The sequence below is a fragment of the Enoplosus armatus genome, chromosome 2 (assembly GCF_043641665.1).
Source record: "Enoplosus armatus isolate fEnoArm2 chromosome 2, fEnoArm2.hap1, whole genome shotgun sequence".
Taxonomy (NCBI): Eukaryota; Metazoa; Chordata; class Actinopteri; order Centrarchiformes; family Enoplosidae; genus Enoplosus; species Enoplosus armatus.
This window is the reverse complement of record NC_092181.1, coordinates 16776090-16800263: the sequence shown is the minus strand read 5'-3', so window position 1 is coordinate 16800263 and position 24174 is coordinate 16776090. Positions and strand designations below refer to the sequence as shown.

The window sequence follows — 24174 nt, the reverse complement described above, 5'->3', positions numbered from 1 at the left end:
ACACTCCATACACCCATCAAACACTTTGACCTTCACACCATCGCTATTTGTTGTACTATGTGAATGTCACACTATACATCCTGAACAATGAATTATAAACCCAGGACCAGTGCTAGCCACTGAATGCTAAACACTGAGCCTCCCTGATAATATTTCTTTGTATCTCAAATGCAGATTAATTTTACACAGTATTTACTATCTTTCTCTTTTTCTATTTTTTTTTCATATAATGCCATGTCAATGTGAAACTGAAAGTGAATCACCTTTGTGAGCTTTCCTTTATATTTCACTAATCTGTTTTTCAAGGTAAAATATGTAAAATATAGAACTATCATATGTAAATACCCGCACAAAGCAAACTTGTCCCCTTATAGGGTTCAGTTAATCGCATCTACTCCATATGCACTGTAACACCGGAGCTGCATGCCTACAGGGCAGAATAATTTATGTCCCACTGTATCTGCCTGAGCAGTGGCATGTTCGTATCACCGAAACAGCTTGTTGCATGGGTACAGACAGAGAGAAGGGAAAAAGGCATGATAACAGTATTATGTGAGGAAACTGGATTTAAATGCAATGTAAACCAAGAGAGCTCTCATTGGGATTTTTGTAATTATTGTAATGTAAGTGTGACTCTTCTGTAGGTGTGTTCTGAATAAAATACACAGATAATTTGCCCTCCATTTGCAAGGCTCACATTAAACTGTTCACTAAGGCTTGTTAAAAAAGCCCAACAAAAGGATGGACTGGGAGGCATTTAGTCTGCTGTGTCTCATATTTTACTAAAAGATAAGCACCGTACACCAGCTGAAAACATCCTGTGCAGTAAGCTTAATTTAACTTCTTGAACTTTTAAAGATGATATCGAGCACTACGTCTGTACATATGCATAGAGGTGTCTGTCGTCATGGCTCCTACTCATTTCCACACTTAGTTTTAATATTTTTCCAGTTTTTTACCTAGTCTGCAACTGTTACACTTGTAGTGGGTGGAGATATGACTGTCGACTAGGTTACAGCATGTGTTGAAAACTTTGCTCATGTACACTCTGTGTTTTCACACTGCTGCCACTGCCTGTAAACCACTGGATGCCATTATGTGCTAACGGATTCATTGCACAAGTTGGGTGTTCTCATTGTTGTGTTCTAAACAATAAATATAATAAATATAATTGTTCCTCGTACCATCCCTGCATTGAGGAAGAGTGTGTACATTCCGACTGGAATGAATGGAAATGCAATTTAAAGTTAGAAACAAGTTCCTCTGTGGGACTTCCTTGTTTTAGTTTCTCATATTTTTTATATAATGTGTTATTAGTGTGTTTGCTTGTGCATTTATGTGTATATATAGTAAGTAGTTTGTTCTCAGGTGTCTCTGGCAAAAGATATCTTTATCTCACCAAGACATGTTTAATAAAAATAGCTTAACAAAGCATTGGTGCATTGCGACGATTCTTTTACAGCAATTATCACAAACGCTGGAATGAAAACGGTGTAAAACTGCATAAAATGCTATGATTCAGATTCAGGAGTTTATACATAACTCACTCGACTAGCTGTCCAAATGTAAAACTCCACACTTGTCAGGACTTTTCAGTCACGCCTTGTGGGGTAAACAATCTTCCGGTGCTCCAATATGCCCATTTGGATTACAAATTCTTTAGACTGCTGGCAAATCAAACACCTGGGTTGCATTTTTGTCAGGCTGAAATCATCCTTCTTGACCCGTTCACTGCATATATCCTGCTGTCTCTACTGTGAATAGATAAACCGCTGACTGCACTGCTAACACACATTGAGATTATTGTCACATGTCAAAAACAGTGAAAAACAGTTGCATGTCAGTAAGTCTAGTGACATGTTATTATTCTTTGGCAAGATAACCGCCACAAACGCATATTTATAAGTCACATCATACATTGTATATAAGGCCAAACCATTACAACCACGAACACACCAACAGAACTTGTACTACTACTCTCAACTTAAAAGATGTAACAAAACATATGTTTTATGCTTATGCTGTGTTAGGCAAGAGGCACTAGCACTCTCCTGAGGGAAACAACGCCTGCTCTACACCCTGCACTGATCTATCTCCAGTACACGAGTGCAGTACACAGAGAAAATTTCAATTTCCTGGAGGTGCAAAATTCAGCAATCGCACACTCGAAGCATCAATGTGAAGAAAGGAAAACTGGCCTTGTTCTTTATTTGTATCATCTCATGTAGAAGATACCAAAATATCAAACATTGCTAAATTCTCTTATTGGTGATTTTTTTTTTCTGTACTTATCTTTTGTCTCTCTTTTCTGTTTGTTGATGTTAGATTTCTCACTGTTGCCCTGTGAATAGGCGTTATCACCTGAGGAAAAAAGTTTCTTCTATTGGCAAACACTCTTGTGAATATTTGAAATATGATGGTTGAGTTGAAAATGTGCAGCAGCAGTTAAAAGCAAGTTTCAGGTTTCTTTACATTTTAGGCTGTGGACCAGTTCAACCTGACCGTATACATTACATAGTTTGCCATGAGTGATTGACAGGGGGCTAGTATACTCACTGGCCTCTGACATGCCACCTGACATTTGTTTATTTTGAGCTGCATAATTCTTCTACATGACCATAATACAAGCTAAGCAGAAACTTGGATGTACATGCCAGTCGAGTTGGCAGGAGACGATGGAAGAAAAGGCTACAATACAAAAACTTCAGTGCAGCCAGTGGGCAGGGCTTTGCTCTGTGAGGGTTTGAGAGCAACCATTACAGAATAAGTGCAAGAACAGTTACAGCTCACTGTGTGAGGGGAATGCATCACTGTGACAGAGAGAAATTGACCAAAAATATCTAGAGGAAAATGCCTCCCTTCCAATATGAGTTATGCCACTTTCACCACTTGTTTGTACCAAGGCATGTAGCGGCAGGAATGATCTTGGTTATAAACAAATTACACGTCGCACAGTCAGGTTTTTAAAAGTAGTTTGTAAGATGGGAATGTGGACAATGCAAAATCAAGCATGGCATAACTATGTTAAATATGGTTGATGATGATCCAATACATTTGTGAAAAGAGAACCCTGCACTCAACTAAAACTAATGTTTAATGTTTAATACAATTGTTTTGGAATTGACTCTAGATAAACCAACACAAACTTATATACCTGGGTGTTTGTGGACAAGCAGCTCAAGGCACACATTTGCTTTTTGTAGTTTCTGTTTCTTGGTAGTGAAAACCTCCAGGAAATCTGCTTGAAAATAAGACTGTGCTATCGTACACCTCCAATAAATAATGAATATTGTTTTTATCTTCATCCAGTAACATTCTTAATTTCAGACAGCTGTACCCTGGCCTGAAAATTGAACAAACTCAGTCATTTATCAAGCGTCCTGTTAGTAAGAGGTCTGCTAGGAAACCTTTTCTGGGTTCTAATACATTGCAGTACGTTGTATTAACTATAACTGTCAAATGTAGTCTAACTGTGGGCTTGTGTGGGCATTTAAAAAGAGTTTAAATGTTAACATGATGATGATGATCATCATCATATGCAGTGATCTCTGCAGACACTTTGAAGGACCAGGGAGTAAAGAAAGATATGGCAGTACCCTCCTTTTGAAGGCATCAAGGTCCAGGAAAAGACGAGTAGACACATGGACAGAGAGACCCAGGGCAGGGCTTATGGTAGACATGCACTATATTCTTAAGGATAGTACATTAAAAAATGTATCTTCATTTGTGTAAAATCAAGAATGTGTGAGTGATGGCTGTTGCCCTGTCAGCTATCATGACAAACTTTTTTTCATAGCATCGAATACATATGATAGAAAAGATAGAAAGGATATAATTTTGGTGGTCAAAATGAACCACTCATGACATTAAAAGACATAGGGTTCACTGAATCTCTACATTTCTCTACCATGTTTGGTTGATAAGAAAATTCTCTGAGGAAAACATATGGGGATAAACGTAATGAATACGATATGATTTCACATTCAAAGATAGATCGCTGAATACACTATTGATTGTGTTGAAATTGCAACGGTTTGTGAAAACTTAAGTTTACTAAATGATGCAAAGGACTCAAGCAGAGACTGTGTCGATTTATAAAAACTGCAAATCCCTGCAATATTTGTGATGAAGTGTGGATTGAAAAAATCTTATGGTTGCAAATTTGAAAATTCCTGGAGGGATCGTTTCAATTTCAACACCAGCCCGGAGAGTTCTCTTGTCCTACTTAAGGCCAAGCTCACTGCCGTTCTGAGCTGTGCCTCAGACTGTTTCTTGAGTTTCACTGTGCTGCGAGCCAAGGCTCTTGTAAGGTTAAACTATCTGACAGCTCCGGTTTCACTGCAAACAACACGTCCTCAGGCTGATTTTCACATACTTAGTGGTGTGAATTTTTCACATGCTCCATTTATGCTGATCACACATGATTACACTTGGTTATGTGGTGTCTCCATGGCTAAGCACAAAGGAGAGTGGTTAGAGGTTGCTCAGGAAAGTGGGAGAGATGAAAAGAAAGATGTAAGTGGGCAGAGCAAATATCTAAATGCATCGTAATGGCCTCTGCATTTGCTTTGCATTGGTCTTTTGGTGCGTGTGTGAGTTCACGTTAATATCCAACCTAAAGAAGACCAGAGTGCCTCGCATTCTATAATCACGGTTTTCATCCACAAGTAAATTGATGCCTACCATCAATAGGTTTAGTACACCTCATAATAATGTACAAATACATGTAAAACTATACTAAGTAAAAACAGAATCATGTCTTAATATCTAGTACAGGGGTATTCAACTTAAATTCGAAGAGGTCCAGTTAGAGAAAATGTCCTCAAGCGAAGGTCCGGAACATCATAATGTCTAACTTGCGTTGTGATTTAGTGTGATATGTATTGAAGTAGCCTAGTAGTTGTATCAGCGTCTGCATGTAATCAACAACTGACTGTCAAATCAAATAAAGAAAGTACAATTCAAAAACATTTTGACAATATTTATTGTCACTTAACATTGAACTGTACAGATACATAATACTGTAGATACGTATAAAGTCCTTCTCTCATTCAGTAAAAGAAGGGCTGCATTTAAAAATAAAATAGAGTAAATAAATAAAATAGCTTTTGAAAAAAGCTGTGCATCTTAAAATAAAGTGCTTAATTTTGGAAAGATAAAATAAAGTGTAGCAGCAGCTTGAGTTTCCCTTTTTCTTTGTTAACTGTTTCACATCTTGACTTAACAGTCTCAACCAATTTCAAAATAAATAATGTGTCTTCTCTCCCTCCCGCTCATTCGTCTCTCTTTCTTCTCTCTTTCTTCTCTCCCTGTATCGTTAACTCGTCTTATCATCTGTCACTCGCCTCTCACCTCTCTCGTCTGTCTGTATTCAGAGTCACAATGTTTATCGCCTGGAATGCAATTTCAATTTCAATTAAATTTATTGATTATAGGTCCGGGTGCGTATAGGACGGCGTCTGGGTCCGGACTCCTATTAGTGACCTATGATCTAGTATATAGAAATGATTTTGTGTTAAGGGTTAAGCATATTTGGTGGTTCTATAATTGCTGCTGCAACTAAGTTCACCAAACTGTAAAAGAACTTGTCGACATCAAAATTAAAGTTGTTTCTGTTCTATTTTTGTCTGTCTGTCTCTCTGTCTCTTCATTTCTTTGGTGGTTCAAAAAAATGAGATTCTACCCAAATGATTATGATGGGCTGAATAGCTGCAAACGGTCTCATAAATGTTCAATCGAGGAGGAGGTGATACAGCCGCATAATGAAAACTTTTTGGTCTTTTTTCCCCTACTCTCTCAGCTGTCTCATTCCAAGCTGGAGCTGCAGCTGTGTCTTAGTGATTGAGCTGAAGTGCTGTTCTTAGTAACTGTGTCTTATTTTATATTGGCAGAGGATCATATTCAGAATAAAGCATTTTGTTGACCTGTTTGCTGTCAATAATAGTTCCAGGAACCCCTTCGAACAGCACAAGGCCCTGTATTGTCCTATGTGAGTATACTTAAGCATATTGTTTTCTCTCTGTCGTGCTTGTGTGAGTGTATATGTGGCTTTAGGGTTAAAACGGCGAGAAAATAGGAAAAATAATAAGGTACAGTCACAGGTCAAAATCGACTAAGGGCAGCATTACCACACACTAAAAGATTAACACAGGCAGAAGACTCCAGTTCTGGCCCCATTTTACAAATCCTCTCATGCAAATTAGGGCATCACCATTTCAGTATTATCTGGGGAGAGGAAGCACTTGAAAAACAGCATCAGGTGGAGGGAAAAATAAAACGAAAGACTTGTTACTATGCTTAACATGAGATAAGGCAAACTGCTGGGAAAGGGAAAAAAAAACATAAAAAGCTACTTTGGACCTCACATAGTTTTGAAAAACGAATAACACCCCCCCACCTCCACGATTTACACACAGACATTAAATTTAATTAAAACTAGACCCAAGGTGAAGCAGTTATGGCTTTACAAAATGTGCCTATCAGACCCAATCAGGCCAATAAGTGCAGTTTTTTAATGCCAGAACACAGTGCCAAATTGTGTCCTGGCTGTGGGGCAGGGGCCTGCAACTTGGTTCGGCCACACGCCAGCATGGTTCACTCGGGGGCCAACACAGTTTTATACGTGCAACGGAGGCACATGGCTGTTTTGATGGTTTGTTTGTTTGATCATATATATATATATATATATTTTTTTTTTATTATTATTATTTTTTAATGAATCAATAAAAATGTTTGGTTGACTTTTGATTTCTTGCCATTGAAGCTTCACTCCAAGTGCTGGCCTGTGTAATCACTGCAGTATTCCTACACTTAAAAGCTATGACAGATGGAGAGAGATAGAACATTATCTCTTTGAACAATTTATTAGGCTTCCCATTAAGCTAGACTACAGTCAAAGCCAATTCTTCATGATAAAACACACCATGTATCTCTGAAAACTCCAAATGAAATGTATAAAACTTCATTTCAGCACCATGTGTCTTAGAAGTTTTGATGTGGCCTAAGGAGGTCTAAAAGTTTGGTACTAGGAGTTTTTGTTTGTTTCTAAATGTGTCCACTGGTTGGACAATACATGATTAAGCTGTTTACTCTGAATATTTAGCATTATCTACACACTGTTTTGTGAGTAAGCACTCGTTTTGACACATTCATCAATTTGCTGACTGTTTTTTTCACCTGCTCCCGTTTGTTTTTTTGTCCGTTTGTTTTTACAGTATAAATAACCATGGGTGAACCAGATTTAGCAGTGCCTCAACCTTATTATTCTTTAAGGCTGTCTTCCTTTTCTTTCTCAGTTGCTACATTTTTTCAGAAGTTGTCCTACATTCAGGCTACTAGGTCTTTTTTAAAGGCTGTTGTTCACCATGTATGGCAAATTGTGAGTGTTTCCTTCTGCAAATGAGCCTGTTTCTGCACAAGCAGATGGCTGTAGAACAGGTAGGATTTATCATTGTTCACTGCATACAGGTGTGCATATGTTATACATGTTTGATTAACACCAACTTTCTTGTGCATACAGGCAGGTCTTCCAGACAAATTTAGAATGTGCACGCTTTGAAAAATTAGGCCCCTGTCATGTGGATGTCTATTCTCAGCATCACGTCAAAGACCCAGTTTTTACCAAAATACAGACACCTCATCTAGCACCTAGTCAGTAATATACCAGCATGTTGCCGTGAAGTCTGTGCTTATGTTGCCATAAAAAAAAGATTAATTTGCTATAAGATGCGCAAGTAAGACGTGTGGACAAAAGATTACAAGCAAAGTTGAAATCCTGTTTCCTGTTTTTTTATATATTTTATATGTAAATGTTCCTTTTAGGGGAGAAATCATTTAAAAAGTATATAATAAGTATAGTAAAACATTTTTATTTATGTTCAACTCGTGTTTTCTTTCTTGAAATTTAAAACATTATTTACTTCCTGTTTACCTGTCATTTTTATCTGTATGTTAAGTTCAGGTTGCGCTTTTTCAAGAGAGACACATTCCTACATTTTCTGATTCTATCATCTATTACTGTCTACACTTTCAAATGATGACGGATGGGGAACTTTTGATTAGTGAGAGGCTACTAAGCAGGCACCGGTACTGCGGAAAAATATTTTAATTTATAAATAACTTCTTAAAAGCAACATAAAGCAGAGGAATCAATCATTTTTGTGTAAGAGTAGGACTGTGAGTGTGCGTGTGTGTGGGAGGACTCTCTGGAGAATCCATTCGCAGCAACAATCAAACAAGAAGACTACAACATACTGTAGCTGGTAACTAGTGCATAGAGCAGGCTGTTTCCCTAAGATCAGTTCAAAACAAGGGTATGTTGTAAATGCTAAAGAAAAAAGAGTGATACAATGATAAACAAATAAATAATCAAGTAATTTTGCCAAGAAGAAAACCAAACTGTTCAAAATCTATCAAAGGCAAATTTCAAAGCATCACAATTCAGTGGCAGCAAGAATAAAAGTTAATCTGTTACTAACCAGTGTTTACTAAACAGTTAGTAAAACCTGTCAAATCCGTTCTAAATGAATTGTATGGTAATGCATAAATCATAAAGGCTTGATATAACAAAAAATAACTCTTTCATGTCTATTCTCTCCTAGAGATAAAAAGGCATGTGCTTTTTTCTGGCCTTTAAATAGAGTAATAAAGCTAACAAAAATCAATAATGCATTATAAAAGAACAGGCGAGAACTGGGTGTCTATAGAGTACATGATTTAACAGAACAACAATCTATTTCTTTAAAAGGTCAGAGAGCTATAAAGCCTGTTCAAACAGCACGGCCCCCTCTCATTCTTCCCTGACACTATAGTCACTCATATTTTCCCAGTACTTCAGGGAATTATCACCCAGAAGCCATGAAAAAAGCATTTTAGACCTTTTCTCTATCTAAGTAATCACTTTATTAGTGACACGAAGATGAGTTTGCGCTGTTATATGGATCCAAAGGGTGTAATGAAATTTGACTCTGCTGCAGAGTAGCAATATAATAAAAAGGAGAGGGAGGCAAAGAATCAATACGATACATGCTCCATCTGTTTGTCGGTTTCTTGATGAATGTAATGAAGTTACGGGATAACTTTAAATTGATTAGTAATCACTAAATAAAAATAATGAAGAGAATATTTCTTCACATGTTCTTACTAAATAGACCAGAGAAAATGTGAAAAACATTTCATGAGCATTTTGATTCCAGCATGCATTAGATCCTGAGGAAATTCAAAGCAGTGGTTTGAGGTTAAGGTTCAATTAGAATTGAAGAAGTCTTCAGCCTGCACCAACATTTCTGTTTCTCATTTTCCTTAAAATAATTGCAAAATTATCAGCAATTTTTCAGCAAGGTTGTTTCAAGATTATAGTTTAGAGTGTAGTGCCACATTCCCAATTCATTTCCTTTCTGTGCATGCATTAATTTCTCTGTCTTTGTAGTCTGACCTTACCCACTGGTCATTTATTTTACCATACATTTTATCTCACATCCAAGCTCACATGGCATCCTCCTCCACCTATAATCTCTGGCATTCATGCTTTCTCTTGTCTTGCTCTTCTCTCATTCATTCATCTCGACCCTTCCACAGAACCCAGCTCAGGCCTGTGTAATTGATCAGTGTTGTTGCGGTCCAGACAGTAATGATTGGGCGCTAGGAGCTACAGTAACACCACATGCTCACGCTGCTCCTTGTAAGAGCAAACGCTGTTGGGGAAAGAGAGTGAGACGGAGACAGAAAAACAGAGAGGCACTTATGCATTGTTGCAAGAATCACTTCTAACCATTTTCTTAGTTTCAGAGCCCCCATCAGTTTGGACTGGATCATATCATCAAAAGCTGACAGTAGAACAAAAACTTCATATAAAAGTCTGATGGTGAGGCTGTGGAGGGCAGTCGGCTGTTTCGCATGAGAGGGGCCAAAGCTTTGTGTTGGGGCACCACTACATTTCACACAACTGCTCAATCACAGAGAGGAGGGCCGTGAGTGAGGGTAAAGGGATGTGACTGAACACACACAAAAGACAGAAAGGGAGATAAGTCCAAAGGAAGATATGAAAGAGAGAGAGAGAGAGAGAGAGAGAGAGAGAGAGAGAGAGAAAACATGGCAGGAATAATGGAAGCTATGCAAAAAAAAACCAATATGTGCCAGGCCGCATACTGATTTTGGTGCTTCCCTACGAATTAACTTTCAGGACCCAGGGTGAGAAATTCCGCCTGGAAAGTCCACAATGTACACAATGTTGATTAAACTGCACAGTGCTTTACAACTTTTATTTACCTTAGAAAGGAGTGGGGAAACAGGGAACAAAACACTGAAAAGTGAAGATGGAACCTTTTAGAACATTTTGAATGCTGATTGTATATCTTCAAAGGGTAATAGAGTAATAGAGCTCCATGATGACTGCCTGATTGTAAACAAACCAGTCATTTGCCTTTTGTGAAACAGTTTTGCTTTTATTTCCACCTACTTGATAGTGTGACGGAGAAAAAGAAAAAAACATTTTTTCCAAATCAAATGTGAAAATGTGAGTGTTGCAAGATGTCAGCCCTGATAGAGTAGTGAAGATATTTTGAGAAAACTTATTTGATCACCATACCACAAAGAAGAAGCAATGTGGTGAATTGTGGGAGACCTTCACTGGAAAATAAAGCTGCTAATTATATATCAAAAATAAAATGTTTGGCTCAATGACAAACATAGTTTGAATTAAAACATTGTTTAAAAGTGCAATAGATGACTCACAGTATGTCCTTTGCAGACTAGATCATTCTGGGTGATGTGCAGAGACTGTAGTTAATGCAACAATGATGTCACTACTCCACAATGACTCTTAAAGTTGCAATTAAAATTTTACACACTCCACATTCTGTATTTCTATTTAATGCAGACAGCGACTTTCCGTTTTTCCATCTTGAATAAGATAAAACCCAAAATATCTAAAAGATGCTCTTTAGTATTTGGATGACATAGTTGACCAGTTGGTCTTAAGAGGTTAGCCATGAACTTAAAAGTGGTCCAGTTTCCTGGTATAAAAAGGAAGAGCAAGTGGAGGATGAATAGAAGCTATTTCATCAATTGTGCTCACTAATACCAAAGCAGTTGGTAGTATTAGTGAGAATAGCTCCTAGTTATTGGAATAGAATGCATTACTGCTCACTGCTACATGCGGATACCCTGTATGACTAATCCCGTTTTCCTCAGAAACAGCTGTTGACAGAAAGAGGGACATGTGCAGGTCTCGGCTTATTTACGTGAAATGAAGAAGTGTCTGCTCTGCAAAAGGACACCAGGACTGACAATAATGCCTAATTAATGTAAAAAGCAAGCACACACCACCATGATTCATTCTACATAAGCCCACATTTGCACATACACATGCATTTGCACACACACACACACACATCCAAAGGCACAAAGGTCACACATGAGGCACAGCCACACTTTTTCTGCAAAGTGTGGCTTGCATGCTTGATTTCCCAATGCATTTAGCCCCCTACATCCATAACCCTAACATATGTAGCAGCTAATACAGTTAGAGCTCAGGTCTTTGCTTCCATGTCTGCTCACTTAATGATATTAGGGTTGATTCTATAGTTTGATCCAGCTATCAATGTCAATCATGTTAGCGCTGCTCAAAGTAGTAAGCCCTTGAGGGGGATTGGCATTGGCGGGAGGGGGGAAGAGAGGAGAAGGGCTAGCTGCTTTCTAATGCAATAGAGCTGCCAAATCTAAGAGCTTTTTATTACATTAATATGTTCCTGGATAATTCTATCTCATCTCCTAATATGACTTAGCCTAAAAACCCAATTAAAGTCTCATTTATCCGATCACCTCAATCGGAGATGGTGACATGAGGGCGTTCAGACAGCCATGTGATGGTTGCTTGCTGCCGCCTACAGAGGATTGTGTTTCTTCTCCAGCCACAGAGTGAAGCATAATTGGAATTGAGAGTATGGCAGGCAGCATTCTCTAGCTGATATTATAGCTACTGCTTGCACAATTGGTAAGCACACAGACAAAACAAGAGCCGCATCTTAGGGCTTGTTGTTATCTGATGCATGAGGATATAGACTCTAGGGGATATAATAGACCGTAGGTGTATATGTAATACAGTGTGAAGATCCCAACAATAATTGATGTAAGCTGGACATTATTAGACTCCATGATGAAGTCCAAATGACCTTTAGGTCAGAGGGTTTTTTTTCTTGCAGATTGTGATTATCTTAACTTTGAAATTTCCATATGGCAAGATTTTGATAAACCCTGCAAAATCCTGCCAGATTCAATTGTTCTGATCAGTCCAAGTACAACTTTATTAGATGGTGAAGGAGCCCCTCAAAAATATACCCCAGTATTTCTGTCCAGTGGTGTGCACAGGAGGGGGCAGGGGGGGGGGGGGGTGAGACACCCATGTGATTTTTGCTCTGCGTGGTGAGGTACCCTTTTCTTAAAAACATATGTCTGTGCCCGAATAAAAATTGGATGCTTCATTCTTTGGTTAAATGAAAACACCAAAGGGACACTTGAGCTTTCCCGATTCCCCTTAAATTGTCCCTTATGGTTAGCTCAAGCGCCCCTCTTATCAGCCCAAGTGCCAGTCTGGTTGGCCCCAATGCCTCTCTGGTCAGTCTGAGTGACTTAAAATGCTTGTCTGGTTGGCCAGAGTGCCTTTATGTTCGGCCCAACTGCCTCTCTGCTAACGCAAAGGGTCTCCTGAGTGCCACCACTGGTTGGCCCACTGGTTGGCCGAAGAGCCCTTCTGTTCAGCCTAGATATCCTTCAATAGCTTGTCTGGTTGGCCCAAGTCCTTCTCAAGTGCCTTTATGGTCAGCCTAAGCATCACTCAAATGTCCATCTGGATGGCCCAGGTGCACCCCAAGTGTTCCTCTGCTAAGTTAAAGTACCAGTTTAAGGCAAAACCCTAAACCTTACACTATCTATGGTTTACACTATCCCAAACCATGTGCAGGTGTCTGTGTTATTTTCACCCATGCTCCTAAGAGATTAAAGGTTAGGTGTACCGCCACTTTTTCTGTCTCAAATTAGGTCTTACCAGAACTCATCAGACAGAGCAGTGTTATATTAAAGCTATATTTAAAAACACTGCTATCATTAGCATTGCAGTGTTTCCCCTAGCACAGAGATAAGTGGGCGGACTGCCCAGTAATAACTACCAAGTACCCACTAATCCCCATCAACAATCAGGCAACAGCATTTGCAGTGCTATCGATCAGAGCTGTAATTATGGCTGCTGCTGTTCCATGCAAAGAAAACAATCTCTGCGTCTGTTTGACAATAAAAGCCTTTCATTGGTAAACTACTGGAAGGCTTTTATTGTAAAGCCATTAAAGCAAAATCCAATCCTTAGTCACAGAGTTTAGTAACAGTGCTAACTCACTGTGCGATAATAATTAGCCTGATAATAATTAATCTAAACAAAATATGAAGGTTGTTTTTAATATCGAAAGCGAAAAATGTTAAAAGAAGATGCAGTCCCAGTGGCTTAGTTAAAATACGAGCTGCAGGTGGCAGGTGATTACTGCAGTTTGGGAAAACTCAAACCTCATCCATCATCAAGATACTGTAAGTAACAGTAACGTTTTACTCTCCCATTCATGTTGTATGTAAAACCACTTGCCCCTTGCCTGCATCACAGGCTCTGATCATGGTTGTGTATGTTACAGTACTGTGCACGTATCCTGATGTAAATTTGACATATGAGGGGTGCTACATGTTATGAAAACTAATTGAAAGTAAATTAGCTCCTTTGGCAGTTTTTGGCAGGTCTGTGTGGGAAAATAAATACATTACAGAGGTCAGAGGCACTTTAACAAGCCTTATTCAAGCTAAAAGAAATGCCACACATTTGCAAAAACAACGTAGTGCATTAGTGATATGTATAAGGGTTTCTGTATACACAGCCTGTCAAACTTTAACAGCTGATGGGCTGTAGCAAAAGAAGGCCTTGTCAGTTCCTGCTCATGTCAGCTCAAAACAGGAAACTGAGGCTACTGTAGACACATCACCATCAAAACCGAATGATAAGCTTTGAAGGGTAACTAGATGCCTTGATTATATTAAGGCAGATGTTCAACCACTTTAATTCCATTTTCTTAAAATAACATTTTAAGAGTGACCGTTTTGGAATTTGTCTCCAAGGCTTAAGTATTTGACCATGAACATGGCCATGGACCTTCTCTCTCTCTGTTTCTCTTTTCCCTTAATATAGCCTTTTAAAAAGAACAAAGTGAACAAAATGATAACTACCTTTTGGCAGATATTAGGCCCTATAATGCCTACCAAACACAGTGGACAGTGTATCTAAGCATTACTGCTGATACTTTTATCGCCACTAGCATTTTTTAAATAAATATAATTGCACCATATCAAAAGGCATCATCTTAAGAGGGTCCTGGAAATATGACAGAAACTTCTTAACTAAACCTATGTTTACTCCAATGGCCAGCACTGTCTGTGAAGCTCAACCAAATAGAGCACCTGTGGGATCTGGTGGAGTGGGAGGTTTGCAACATGAATGAGTCAGAATTGTAAAAATCCTTAAAAGACACATCCTGGGCCTTAATGAAAGGTTTATAAAGCACAGAGAATTGTCTTATTGTAGAAAAATGCTATACAGCCAAACTTGTATTGCCTTTTATGCTAATTCTAAACCATTTGCATGGAAAATCACAAATCATCAAATAGACACAAAAACTTTGAGAAATACCAAAACATAAAAAAACAAAACAGTATGACAACAACATGGATAGCAAATTATCAAGAATGTCAATGAATAATTACATTCCGTGGACTAGAACCAAACTTGATTTGTGTTTGAACAGGACTGTATAGAGGCTGCTCATGGCCTGGACAAAATTATTTGTCTTTGGTAGATAAAATGCAATGCAATTTAACATAACAGACGTTCAATAATTGCTATCTGTGAAGCTTGTGTTTTTGTTGCAACTATGTCAGAGAGGAGCTGACTCAACTCAGTTGTTTTGTTTGAAGGCATTAAAAAAAACAAAATAAATGTCAAAATAATGCAATCCCACATACATGAATGGTCCCATACAAAAATGGGACTGGGGCTCAGCAGAGTATAGAATAACAAAAAAAAGAATTCTTAAACCTTATGGGTTGTTTGGTGAATGTGTCACAGCAGGGAGTCTCTTTGAGCTTTGGTCCATCCACAGGCAGGTGGCCTTGCTATCTCAGTAGAGGACATTCACTGTGGGTCAGTTGCTTCAGCTGTCTCCAACTTGTTCTCAGACAGAAGTGGTGGGAATAAAGGAGTCCTCTGAGTCTCCAGGGATCCTTAAATAGACTTACAGTTTTTACCTGGGCCTTCTGGTCAATCCCCTTCAGGGGCTATGTCTTTGAGCCAGCCTTCAATGGCTGAGAAAGCTGTTCAAAGTGAGTGGTTTGTTGGTGCATAGTGGATTGCAGCTTGTCGTGTGGCGCATTAGGTGTTGACAGATGGGAGGGAGGGCATGGGACGCTGTGGGGAACCAATGATTTATTGCTGGGCCTGGGACACTTAACGGGGTGTAAGTGCTGAGTCTGGAGGGACCATGATGTGAGGACAATGTGAGGAATAAACAAAGGGAATAACTAAAACGAGAGAGGAGGTACTGTAAATTTGATCACTAATCATCAAAGGAAGATTTTGATTAACTCTGGCATTAAGATCCCAAATAACTATTGTGGGGCAATACTTGCATGGTTGAAACAAGGAAATCACGTGCTTCTCTTAGAATACTTAGGAAATCTCTAGAGTCTATTACCAAGGATATCAAATGAAGGGGAACATGCAAATTGTTGATGGGAATTATGTTCAAATATTATTTGCACTGAAACAACACTCATGTAACCTACTACCCGACTGAAAATAAAAAAGGAGGAGAAGAGAGTGAGTGAGAGAGAAAGCATGAGTAAGACAGAGAGAGTGAAGCTACAGGCAAGAAAGTGAAAGAGAGAGGGGGAGCACAGAGACACAGCAGGCACCAAAGTAGTGGGCACGCAGAGATAACGCCTGGCCAACATTATAGCTCCGGGTGTTGGTGGGTTCCCTCCCTCCACACCACAAAAGTGTCCACATGGCACACTACTCTATTGGTGTGCTGTGTGCTGCATATTGGTTATAACTCAATGCCTGCTGTGCGGTTTGTAATATGTTTTTAATATTATTTGACAAACTTAATTTATCTCCAACAGCAAGAACTAGCTATCATTCTACATTTATGTGCTGTTAATTATTGTCAAAAGTATGAGCTATGGTGCATGAAAGATATTTAAACTTCGCATAATAGATAATTCAGTATCTCATTATTTTACTTTTAGTTTTAAACTGGAATCAACTAAAAAGAATAATTTGGTGCTTACAGGGATAGTTCTGGGAAAACATTGTGTTAAACAGCAGGACTCATCACGTACACTATTTGCTTTGTGATGTGATGCCCAGGTTGACACAACAGGTCAAGTCTGATTTGTTACCACATCTGAATGTCCTTCCATGTGTGTAATACACTAAACATTAATGGGCGCAAACTTTCAGATGAAATTGCCAAATGTTTAAATGTCCCTGCTGCATGGAGTTTAGATGAACAATGCAATTTGCGTGTGGGTTAGCATGCAAATACAAATGTGTCAAAAACAAAAAAAAAATAATAAACAAGATCAATGAAAATTCAGCAGACCAATCATATTTCCTCCAGACTACTCTCAAGAGAAAAGTTGGACATAAGCATCTTATTTATGCGGAACGTCTGCTGTTTGATTGTGTCTTTTTAATAAATATTTTCTTTCTGCTGACAACACATCTAATGTAAGGCTTAGTCATTTACTTACTGTGCGGTTGTAGCGCCATAAAAGGTTCTATGAAAACTGAGAAATTAATACAAAGAGAAACACAAACTAAACAAAATTTAGTACACACTCTGGAAGAGTGTAAGCTTGTAACTGCACAGACATTTGAGTGGTGAGGTGAGGTTATGATTTTTTGTGACAAGAGCCTTATCAGAGACATGGACGTTGGCTTGTCTAGATTCTAGTAAACCAAGAAGAACAACATGAAAAGAAAAGGCAGACTGAATTCGGTACTTTATGAATGAAGAGCTATGTACACTATCATGTATGTGTATGTAGATATATGTGCATGGATGTAATATATATGTATGTGTATATAGCTATAGATATATATGTGTTTTGTCTGTGCAATGTATGCTATTTCTATGTCACATTAGACTTGGATTGTATCATGTGTGTATTTAAGATTGCATTGTCACTTTAGTCTGATGAAGTGCAGTTGTGCTCTACATGTCACCTTGGTGCAATAAACAAATGGACATCAGAGCCCTGCAGTGTGCGGGCTGTTCATTTGTTTATTCCGTGATTTGCTCAATTTCAACTCAGCATCTGCCCTCTCCAGTTTGGATGTGCATGCATACTCCTATTCATGTAATGAGCTGGCCAGGGAAAATAAATAAATAAAAATGGATGGAAAAGTGGCCCAGTTTGCTACAGTGTTCACCCTGACACTGTTTACATCTACCATTTTGTTAGAATGACAAGGAAAAAATAGACTTTCTTTAACATCCTTGATTAGCATTTTCTGCATCTTGTCACTTGACAATTACACAAGCGATAGCCTAGACCTAAACATGAAAGCCATGGATTGAGATTGTGAGCCAGTACCTAGTCCCCTGTGACAGAAGCTATCAGTGCCATCATTTTTGATGCCCCCCACACACCCAATTAGCCTTAGAACACCCTGTCAAGGTAAATTCAGCCTCCTTGCATCTGTTACAGCTGTGCCCTTCAGCCAGCTTAGGGTGATAGACAGTGGAGCACATCAGAGGAGCAAGGGGACGGAGGAAGTATTGATCAGGTCTGTTTTGTTCAGCTCTGTTCTTCAAAATCCAGACTTTAGTGACACTGAGATCATGTTGCACTATAAACACAAGAGTAGCAGGCTTGTTCTGTGTTCTGTGGCGGTATCTTGGCAGTGTCAGGTTTTGTTAGATACAAATTCTTTGTGTGGAGGTTTCTCGACAATGCGGAGAGACAATGTGGGCAACTGCTGGCTCTGTGTGGTTTATATTGCAAGACAAGATGGTCTCAGATGGGAAGAGGAGTTTTACGCAGCCACAGGGCCTCATTGTTTAAACGTCCATACACACAGATTTTATCTTGACTAGGGGTTCATTCACATTTGCTCTTCTTCAAAACCTTCTCATGCATCAACATTAGATAGTATTTGGAAAATGTGCTGAAGCAAACCAGCACTCCACTCATTATAGGTGCAATTCATCAATTTGCAGAAGTAGGAAAGTGGTCAAAGCAGTCTGATTGTCTGTTGAGTAAAGTAAAAAAAACATTGCTGGAGAGGGGCTTTCACAGCTCTCAGACTGTCCAAACCTATCGAAACAGCACATCTGTTTGAAATATGTAATGGCCTTTAGCCCAGGGGTTCTCTATTGATCACTGCCCACACCTTCCCTTCTCTGCACCTGCCAATGCTCAATGTTCAGCAGCATTGTCTGCCCTCACTGTGCCTCTCTTTTACTAACACTCTCATTTTCACTTTTAAGACAATGGCAGGTCACGTAAGGAGAAGATATGATCTGGAGTGGACAGCACAAGCACATAGAAACACACACATTTTACAGTAGGTGATCAGTCACCTAAATTGTTGATTGAGCATTCCACGTGGCAACTCCCAGAGGAGCTGTGTGAGCAAGAAGGCTATCAGTCTCTCCCTAATGACCATCCTACCTCACAACCCCTGTTTAGTTTTATGTGCCACATCCAGCTAACAGTGAGATTAGTGTGCTTGCTATCACACTCCCTAAATCCTTCTCTCTGCTGCTCCCAGTCCTGCCGAGTTGCCCCCTTTCACCTGCCGTGGTTTCTGGCTATGGCTATATTCTGCCGAGGCTCCCTTGACCCAAGCTGGTAATGCATTACTCCCCAGATCAATTGATAGATTGGCCCTGTCGGAGCTGCCGTAACTAAATCAGCTGCTCCTGATGATTCAGCACCAGCCAGGGAGCCGGGCCTGCTGTCACCAATCACAGATCACCAGCAGCTGAGACAGGTATGGACATTCTCCTGTCACTTGAACCTAATTTATTGCCAGCTACCACATTGATTAACCTTGTGCTGTGGTTCAAGCTTCCTATAAAAATTTGTGTGTTGGGAGGGGGAAGGGGGGTGACTGAATGAAGAAGGAGGAAACATAGTGGATAGTGGATGTTTACAATACTTCAGTAAACTTTGAACAAAAGGACTTTCGCTTTACAGCCAAGAGCAACTTTATCAGAGCGGTGGCTGGTAACATTTTTGTCGGGGTGGCATTATGTCTCTGGATGTTTCAGTGATAAACAACATTTTTAACTAATACATTTCACATTGAGTGTGAAACTATTTCTATTCTCTGCAACTGGAATCTACTTCATTGACCAAGAATAGTTCATTATCCATAGGGAGATAGATAGATAGATAGATAGATAGATAGATAGATAGATAGATAGATAGATAGATAGATAGATAGATCTACCTATTTTATCAATCACACGTTATCCAAAGAGTTAACCGGCTGATTTCTTTCAGCAGTCAGTTTTAGATAATGTCTAATATTTGGCAAAGTGAGCTGTAAATTGTGATCACACAGTCTGTTATATGTGGCACGACAGTAATGATATCATTGACAGATACCATGTAGCCTGAACCCCTGCAATTGTAAAACTTTATAAAGCAAAATCTCAGCCAGGGTCACAGTAATGCATACCATGAATTATATGTGAGTCATCTCTGAAACAGACTGTATGAGGAGGTCTAAAATGTTCCCGGTGAAGATTTCTTGAAAATTAAAGGGATAAATGGAAATTTCTTAAAAAATATTGTGTTCCTGCTGTGCAGTGATCAAAGGCATCACTATCTAACATCTTGAGTTTGAGAGGACTTAGGCTTAAGAAACCACAAGTTATTTACAGATTTACAGCGATTTTGAGCATCTACATTATTCATTAAATAATATACTTTATGAGTGGGATTGGTAACAATATCCTCCATATTCATTCTTGGTTGTTGATTTACCTTCATTGGGGATGCTGAGCTGAGAAGTGGAAGCATTTTGTTCTTTGTGTCTCTGTGATTTACTCTCTGTTCTTTGCTAGGACAGCCACGGGCTGTCAGCAATCTCCCAGCTGTAGCCTCTAAAACACAACTCATGGGCCTAATGAACCAAGGCACAATTACTTTAGCAAAAAGCTGCCGTGCCTTAAGAAGGGGAAAGGGCATCTGAGTGTTCATAAACACACACATGATTTTAGTTTTTTCAAGAATAATTAAAAGGAGAAATCTCTGTGGATTTAACACCATACTCAAACAATGGCTGCACTGTTTTTGTGAATGAAAGAACCTTACCTACATCACAGAACACAATCGTCCATAAAACTAGACATGCCTCCTATTGGGCGGCCTCACAACTGATGAAAAAAAAAAAAGATGATATCAAAATAACTATGATCATAATTAAAAGTCAGTTTTACAGTTAATCAAGGAGAAAAATAGATAGATAGACATTTTTTGTGGGAATTAAAAAGAGATTACCATTTATATTTTCTAAATATCCAAATAGTTGCTAAAGCAGCATCATGGCACTCCTTAGTTTCTAAGGTGTGAAATTTGAGAACTAGCGTGTAACACAGCAGGATGGTAAACCCTGAAAACAACTACAAAAAAAAGCCCAACAAGAACAGCTTTGACAACAAATGAAAGTCATTCCCCCCATCACCCACAGACACACACACACACACCCACACACACACACACATGCATGCATAGTGTAGAACTACTGCTAGCTGTTGCACTGTTAATATTCTATTACAACCAGAGAGGATCTTTAATCTAATAAGGAGTCTTATCTAATAGCCCCCCATTGTTTCCAGGCCACTTTATGAGCACAGATGCCACAACAAATACACATTATTAGGTTGAAGATTATAGAGTATTGCATAGGGCCTTTTGCCAGCGGGAGACCTGATACTGTAGGGATCAATAGACAGCTGGCTAGCCAATTGCTCAATGGCAACAAATGACACTTAATACATACTGGATCGACCTTTAGTGCACAGCACTCTGGTTCCCTCCTTGAGACAGCAGCAGTACTGATTGTCCACTTCAGCTGACCAGTTCACTTTAAAACCCTGCAAGTTTTCATTTTAGTCCTATGTAATGGTTTACAAAACAAATCCTAAACAGCTGAAAGAAAGGACACGATAACAGGTTCTTAAGAGAACATATTAGAGGACTGTTAATCCTTTATTTATAACTAGCAGCATAACTGAAGTACTAACACCTCCTGAGCATCTACCTCCACAAATGGCTATACTACCTCAGGCTACAAGAACCAATGTGGACTCTGAGTCCCAGTTTAGCAAAACACATGAGTTTTACATCATTTTTAACACAGCAATAACTCATCAACAGTCGTGGCACATTAGGGGTTATCTAAGAACTCCGGCTGGCCTAATAAGTGCCCCACTGTGTTACAGGCCCTTCCTTTTCAGTGATGTATGGTTCCGTTGAGGGCAACTGAAAGGTTGCCATGTTGATTGTATCTCAATGTTAACTTTACGTTACCATTTCCTTGAGAACCTTGCACCAGAAAGAATGGATGTCATTTTTTTTATTCCATTCAGGCTTATTTTTGGCTAAAGTATCCTTATGTACTAAATAAATAAATATATATTATCACAATAATTATTAGTATTTTTGTTGTTTGATGAGGACTGGGCACAGTACAAATGACAAGTGGGGGAAGGACAGGGTGCTAACAAGGAGATCAGACATTTAGTAGATTTGACATTGAAAGTTTCATGAATCAAAGAAAAAACATTTTTACGTCCAGCACAAATAACTTACACACAAAGAACAAAGTCAATGACAGTGTATCCAAGTGCATCTACTATTTTCGCTTATCTACGTAGACACAGCTCACACAGCTCACAGGTCACTATGCACAAAAGGATCTGCTGAAGTAGAATATAAATTGGATGTGTGTGACAATTAATCATTGTCTTGGCCAGTCTCATAACCTTTAAACAGCTGTGCCAATCACAGTGGTGCATGAGGAAAATGGCTCACCAAATGGAGAGGGAAAGTCCAGACTGGCTGCTCAGAGAAGAAAAATACTATTGTTGCCCAGGAGGTTTAGAGTCGCATCATGCAAACATATGACATTACCAATACTGTGTGTAGCCATAATGTGCCATTTTAACCTGAAATCACATTTGCGGAGGTCTTGAAAGTCCTCTCATTTCATGTCACAATAGTACAATAAGTTTTTGGAAAGAGGGTTAGGGGTTGGTTTTGCTTAAGTGATCAATAATGTTGCATTTCATTACATTTGGCTGTATTTACATTTGAATCATCAGTGATTGTTGTATGTCATTCAGCATTATTTTGGAGTTGTTGTGTGCATTTCTGTCAAGAAGTTACTTTGCGTTTACTGATGGGATTATGGAATTATCAACAAAGTGAAAATAGACCTGGTTCCTGGACATCTATTCTCTGCATGACCAAGAGACACCTTATCTTTCACTTCCTCATATGCTCCCACCTTTGCACCTGTCGATCTACTCTAAGAACAAAAATACCAAAGGGACTGGCAAAAAGCATTTCAAGGTAAGAAAATTACAAACATGATGCAACATGTCTTGCATTAGTGTTTGCACTGCCCATAAAAATAAAGCTCCATATGCCACACCATTTGGGTTGAGTAAGTCTGAGATAGCCTTTTGCTTTAGGTGTAATACTTGATCTTTGCTGGCAGGTGAAAGTATCATGAGAGAAATCTATTACATGAGTTAAAGTGGAAGAATTGACCAGCGAATGTGTTGACAGAAAGAGAAGTGTTGTCAGGATTAAGTAGAAATGTCAAAGGAGATCAGCAGCATGCGTGTCTGTTTCCATGGTGTGTGTATGTGTGTGTTCAAATAGGAGCATATCTGCAGTTGCAATTAGCCAAGGTGTCAAATTATCAGAGAGAAAACTCACATTGTTCATGTACTCGCTCAACAAGTCTTGAAGGGCCTGTCGAACGGCGTTGCACTCAGCCACGATGCGTTCGCGGCGGTCGTCACGTGTGCACGAAGAGTCAGCCATTAGTGCGGCACCACTGATGATGCTCTCCAAGCGCTCCTCCAGAGAGGGCCGGAAACGAGCCTCGCTGAACGTCAGAGGGTCCAGTATGATCTTGTTCTGTAGGGCAAAAAAGACAATAATAATAATAATAATAATAATACAGTAATACCGGCCCATTTGGGCTAAAGCATGACCAATGGAGGACTAAACCGAGAAACTGTATCCTGTGATAAGCTGTTATTCAGATTTCATCATAGGCTGTGATAAAGTGTGTAAAGTGATTTCAGTGCATTTGGTGACAGTATCCCAGTGGTGCAAGACAGCAGCATTTGCCTGTAGGGAGTGATTTCTGATAACAGATCAACAACAGCATTATCAGTTGACCATATACAAAAGACATGCCGGGAGCCTGCTAACCAGCCAGTGAACTAGTTAAATGGTTTAACACCTATTAAGGGAGTAGAGCGTATCAGGAAAAGTAGGACAATGTGCCTCTTTCTGCATAAAACATTATACGTGTTATATTTCCATGGCATGTATACAGAATATGGAAAAAATACACGATTTTGATACGGATTTAAACAAAATGACTATATGCATGAAAAAAAAAGCAAGCACATTAAGAGATACCATTAAGGTCTGGAACCATCTGAGACCTTTGCTTACAAAAGAGCTTTGAAATATTGAGTGAGAAACAGCTGCAAGGTGTTTTGTAATAAATCCCCTCAAGGAGAAAATGGAAGTCAAACTAAAAAAGCGTCTTCTTGTTAAAAACCCACAGCTAAATCACTTTTTAGCCATGCAACAAATTATAAGTACAAACATGAACATCTATCTCAGAAGTGCATATAAGTTCATAATAGAGTTATATTTGCTCAAAGAACATAAAATGCTTCCACTGGGTCTTAATGCTTTGGCAAAAAAAACAGTCAGATATTCACTAAGGTTTATTTACAAATTTATTAAAATGTATGCAAATTTTAGCACTGAATGAGGCTGAATCGCTACAACAACAATCAGCTCCCATGACTGAGA

General features: G+C 39.0%; 1 protein-coding gene across 4 annotated transcripts in view; it reads right to left on the bottom strand.

Moving 5' to 3' along the window:
• ctnna2 (catenin (cadherin-associated protein), alpha 2) overlaps positions 1 to 24174 on the bottom strand; it is a 258619-nt gene that overhangs the window by 174986 nt on the left and 59459 nt on the right. For all 4 annotated transcript variants that reach the window (XM_070914353.1, XM_070914379.1, XM_070914363.1 and 1 more), the window contains one exon: positions 23053 to 23256. In XM_070914353.1, coding sequence (XP_070770454.1) covers positions 23053 to 23256 — 204 coding nt within the window. The remainder of the gene's footprint in view (positions 1 to 23052; positions 23257 to 24174) is intronic.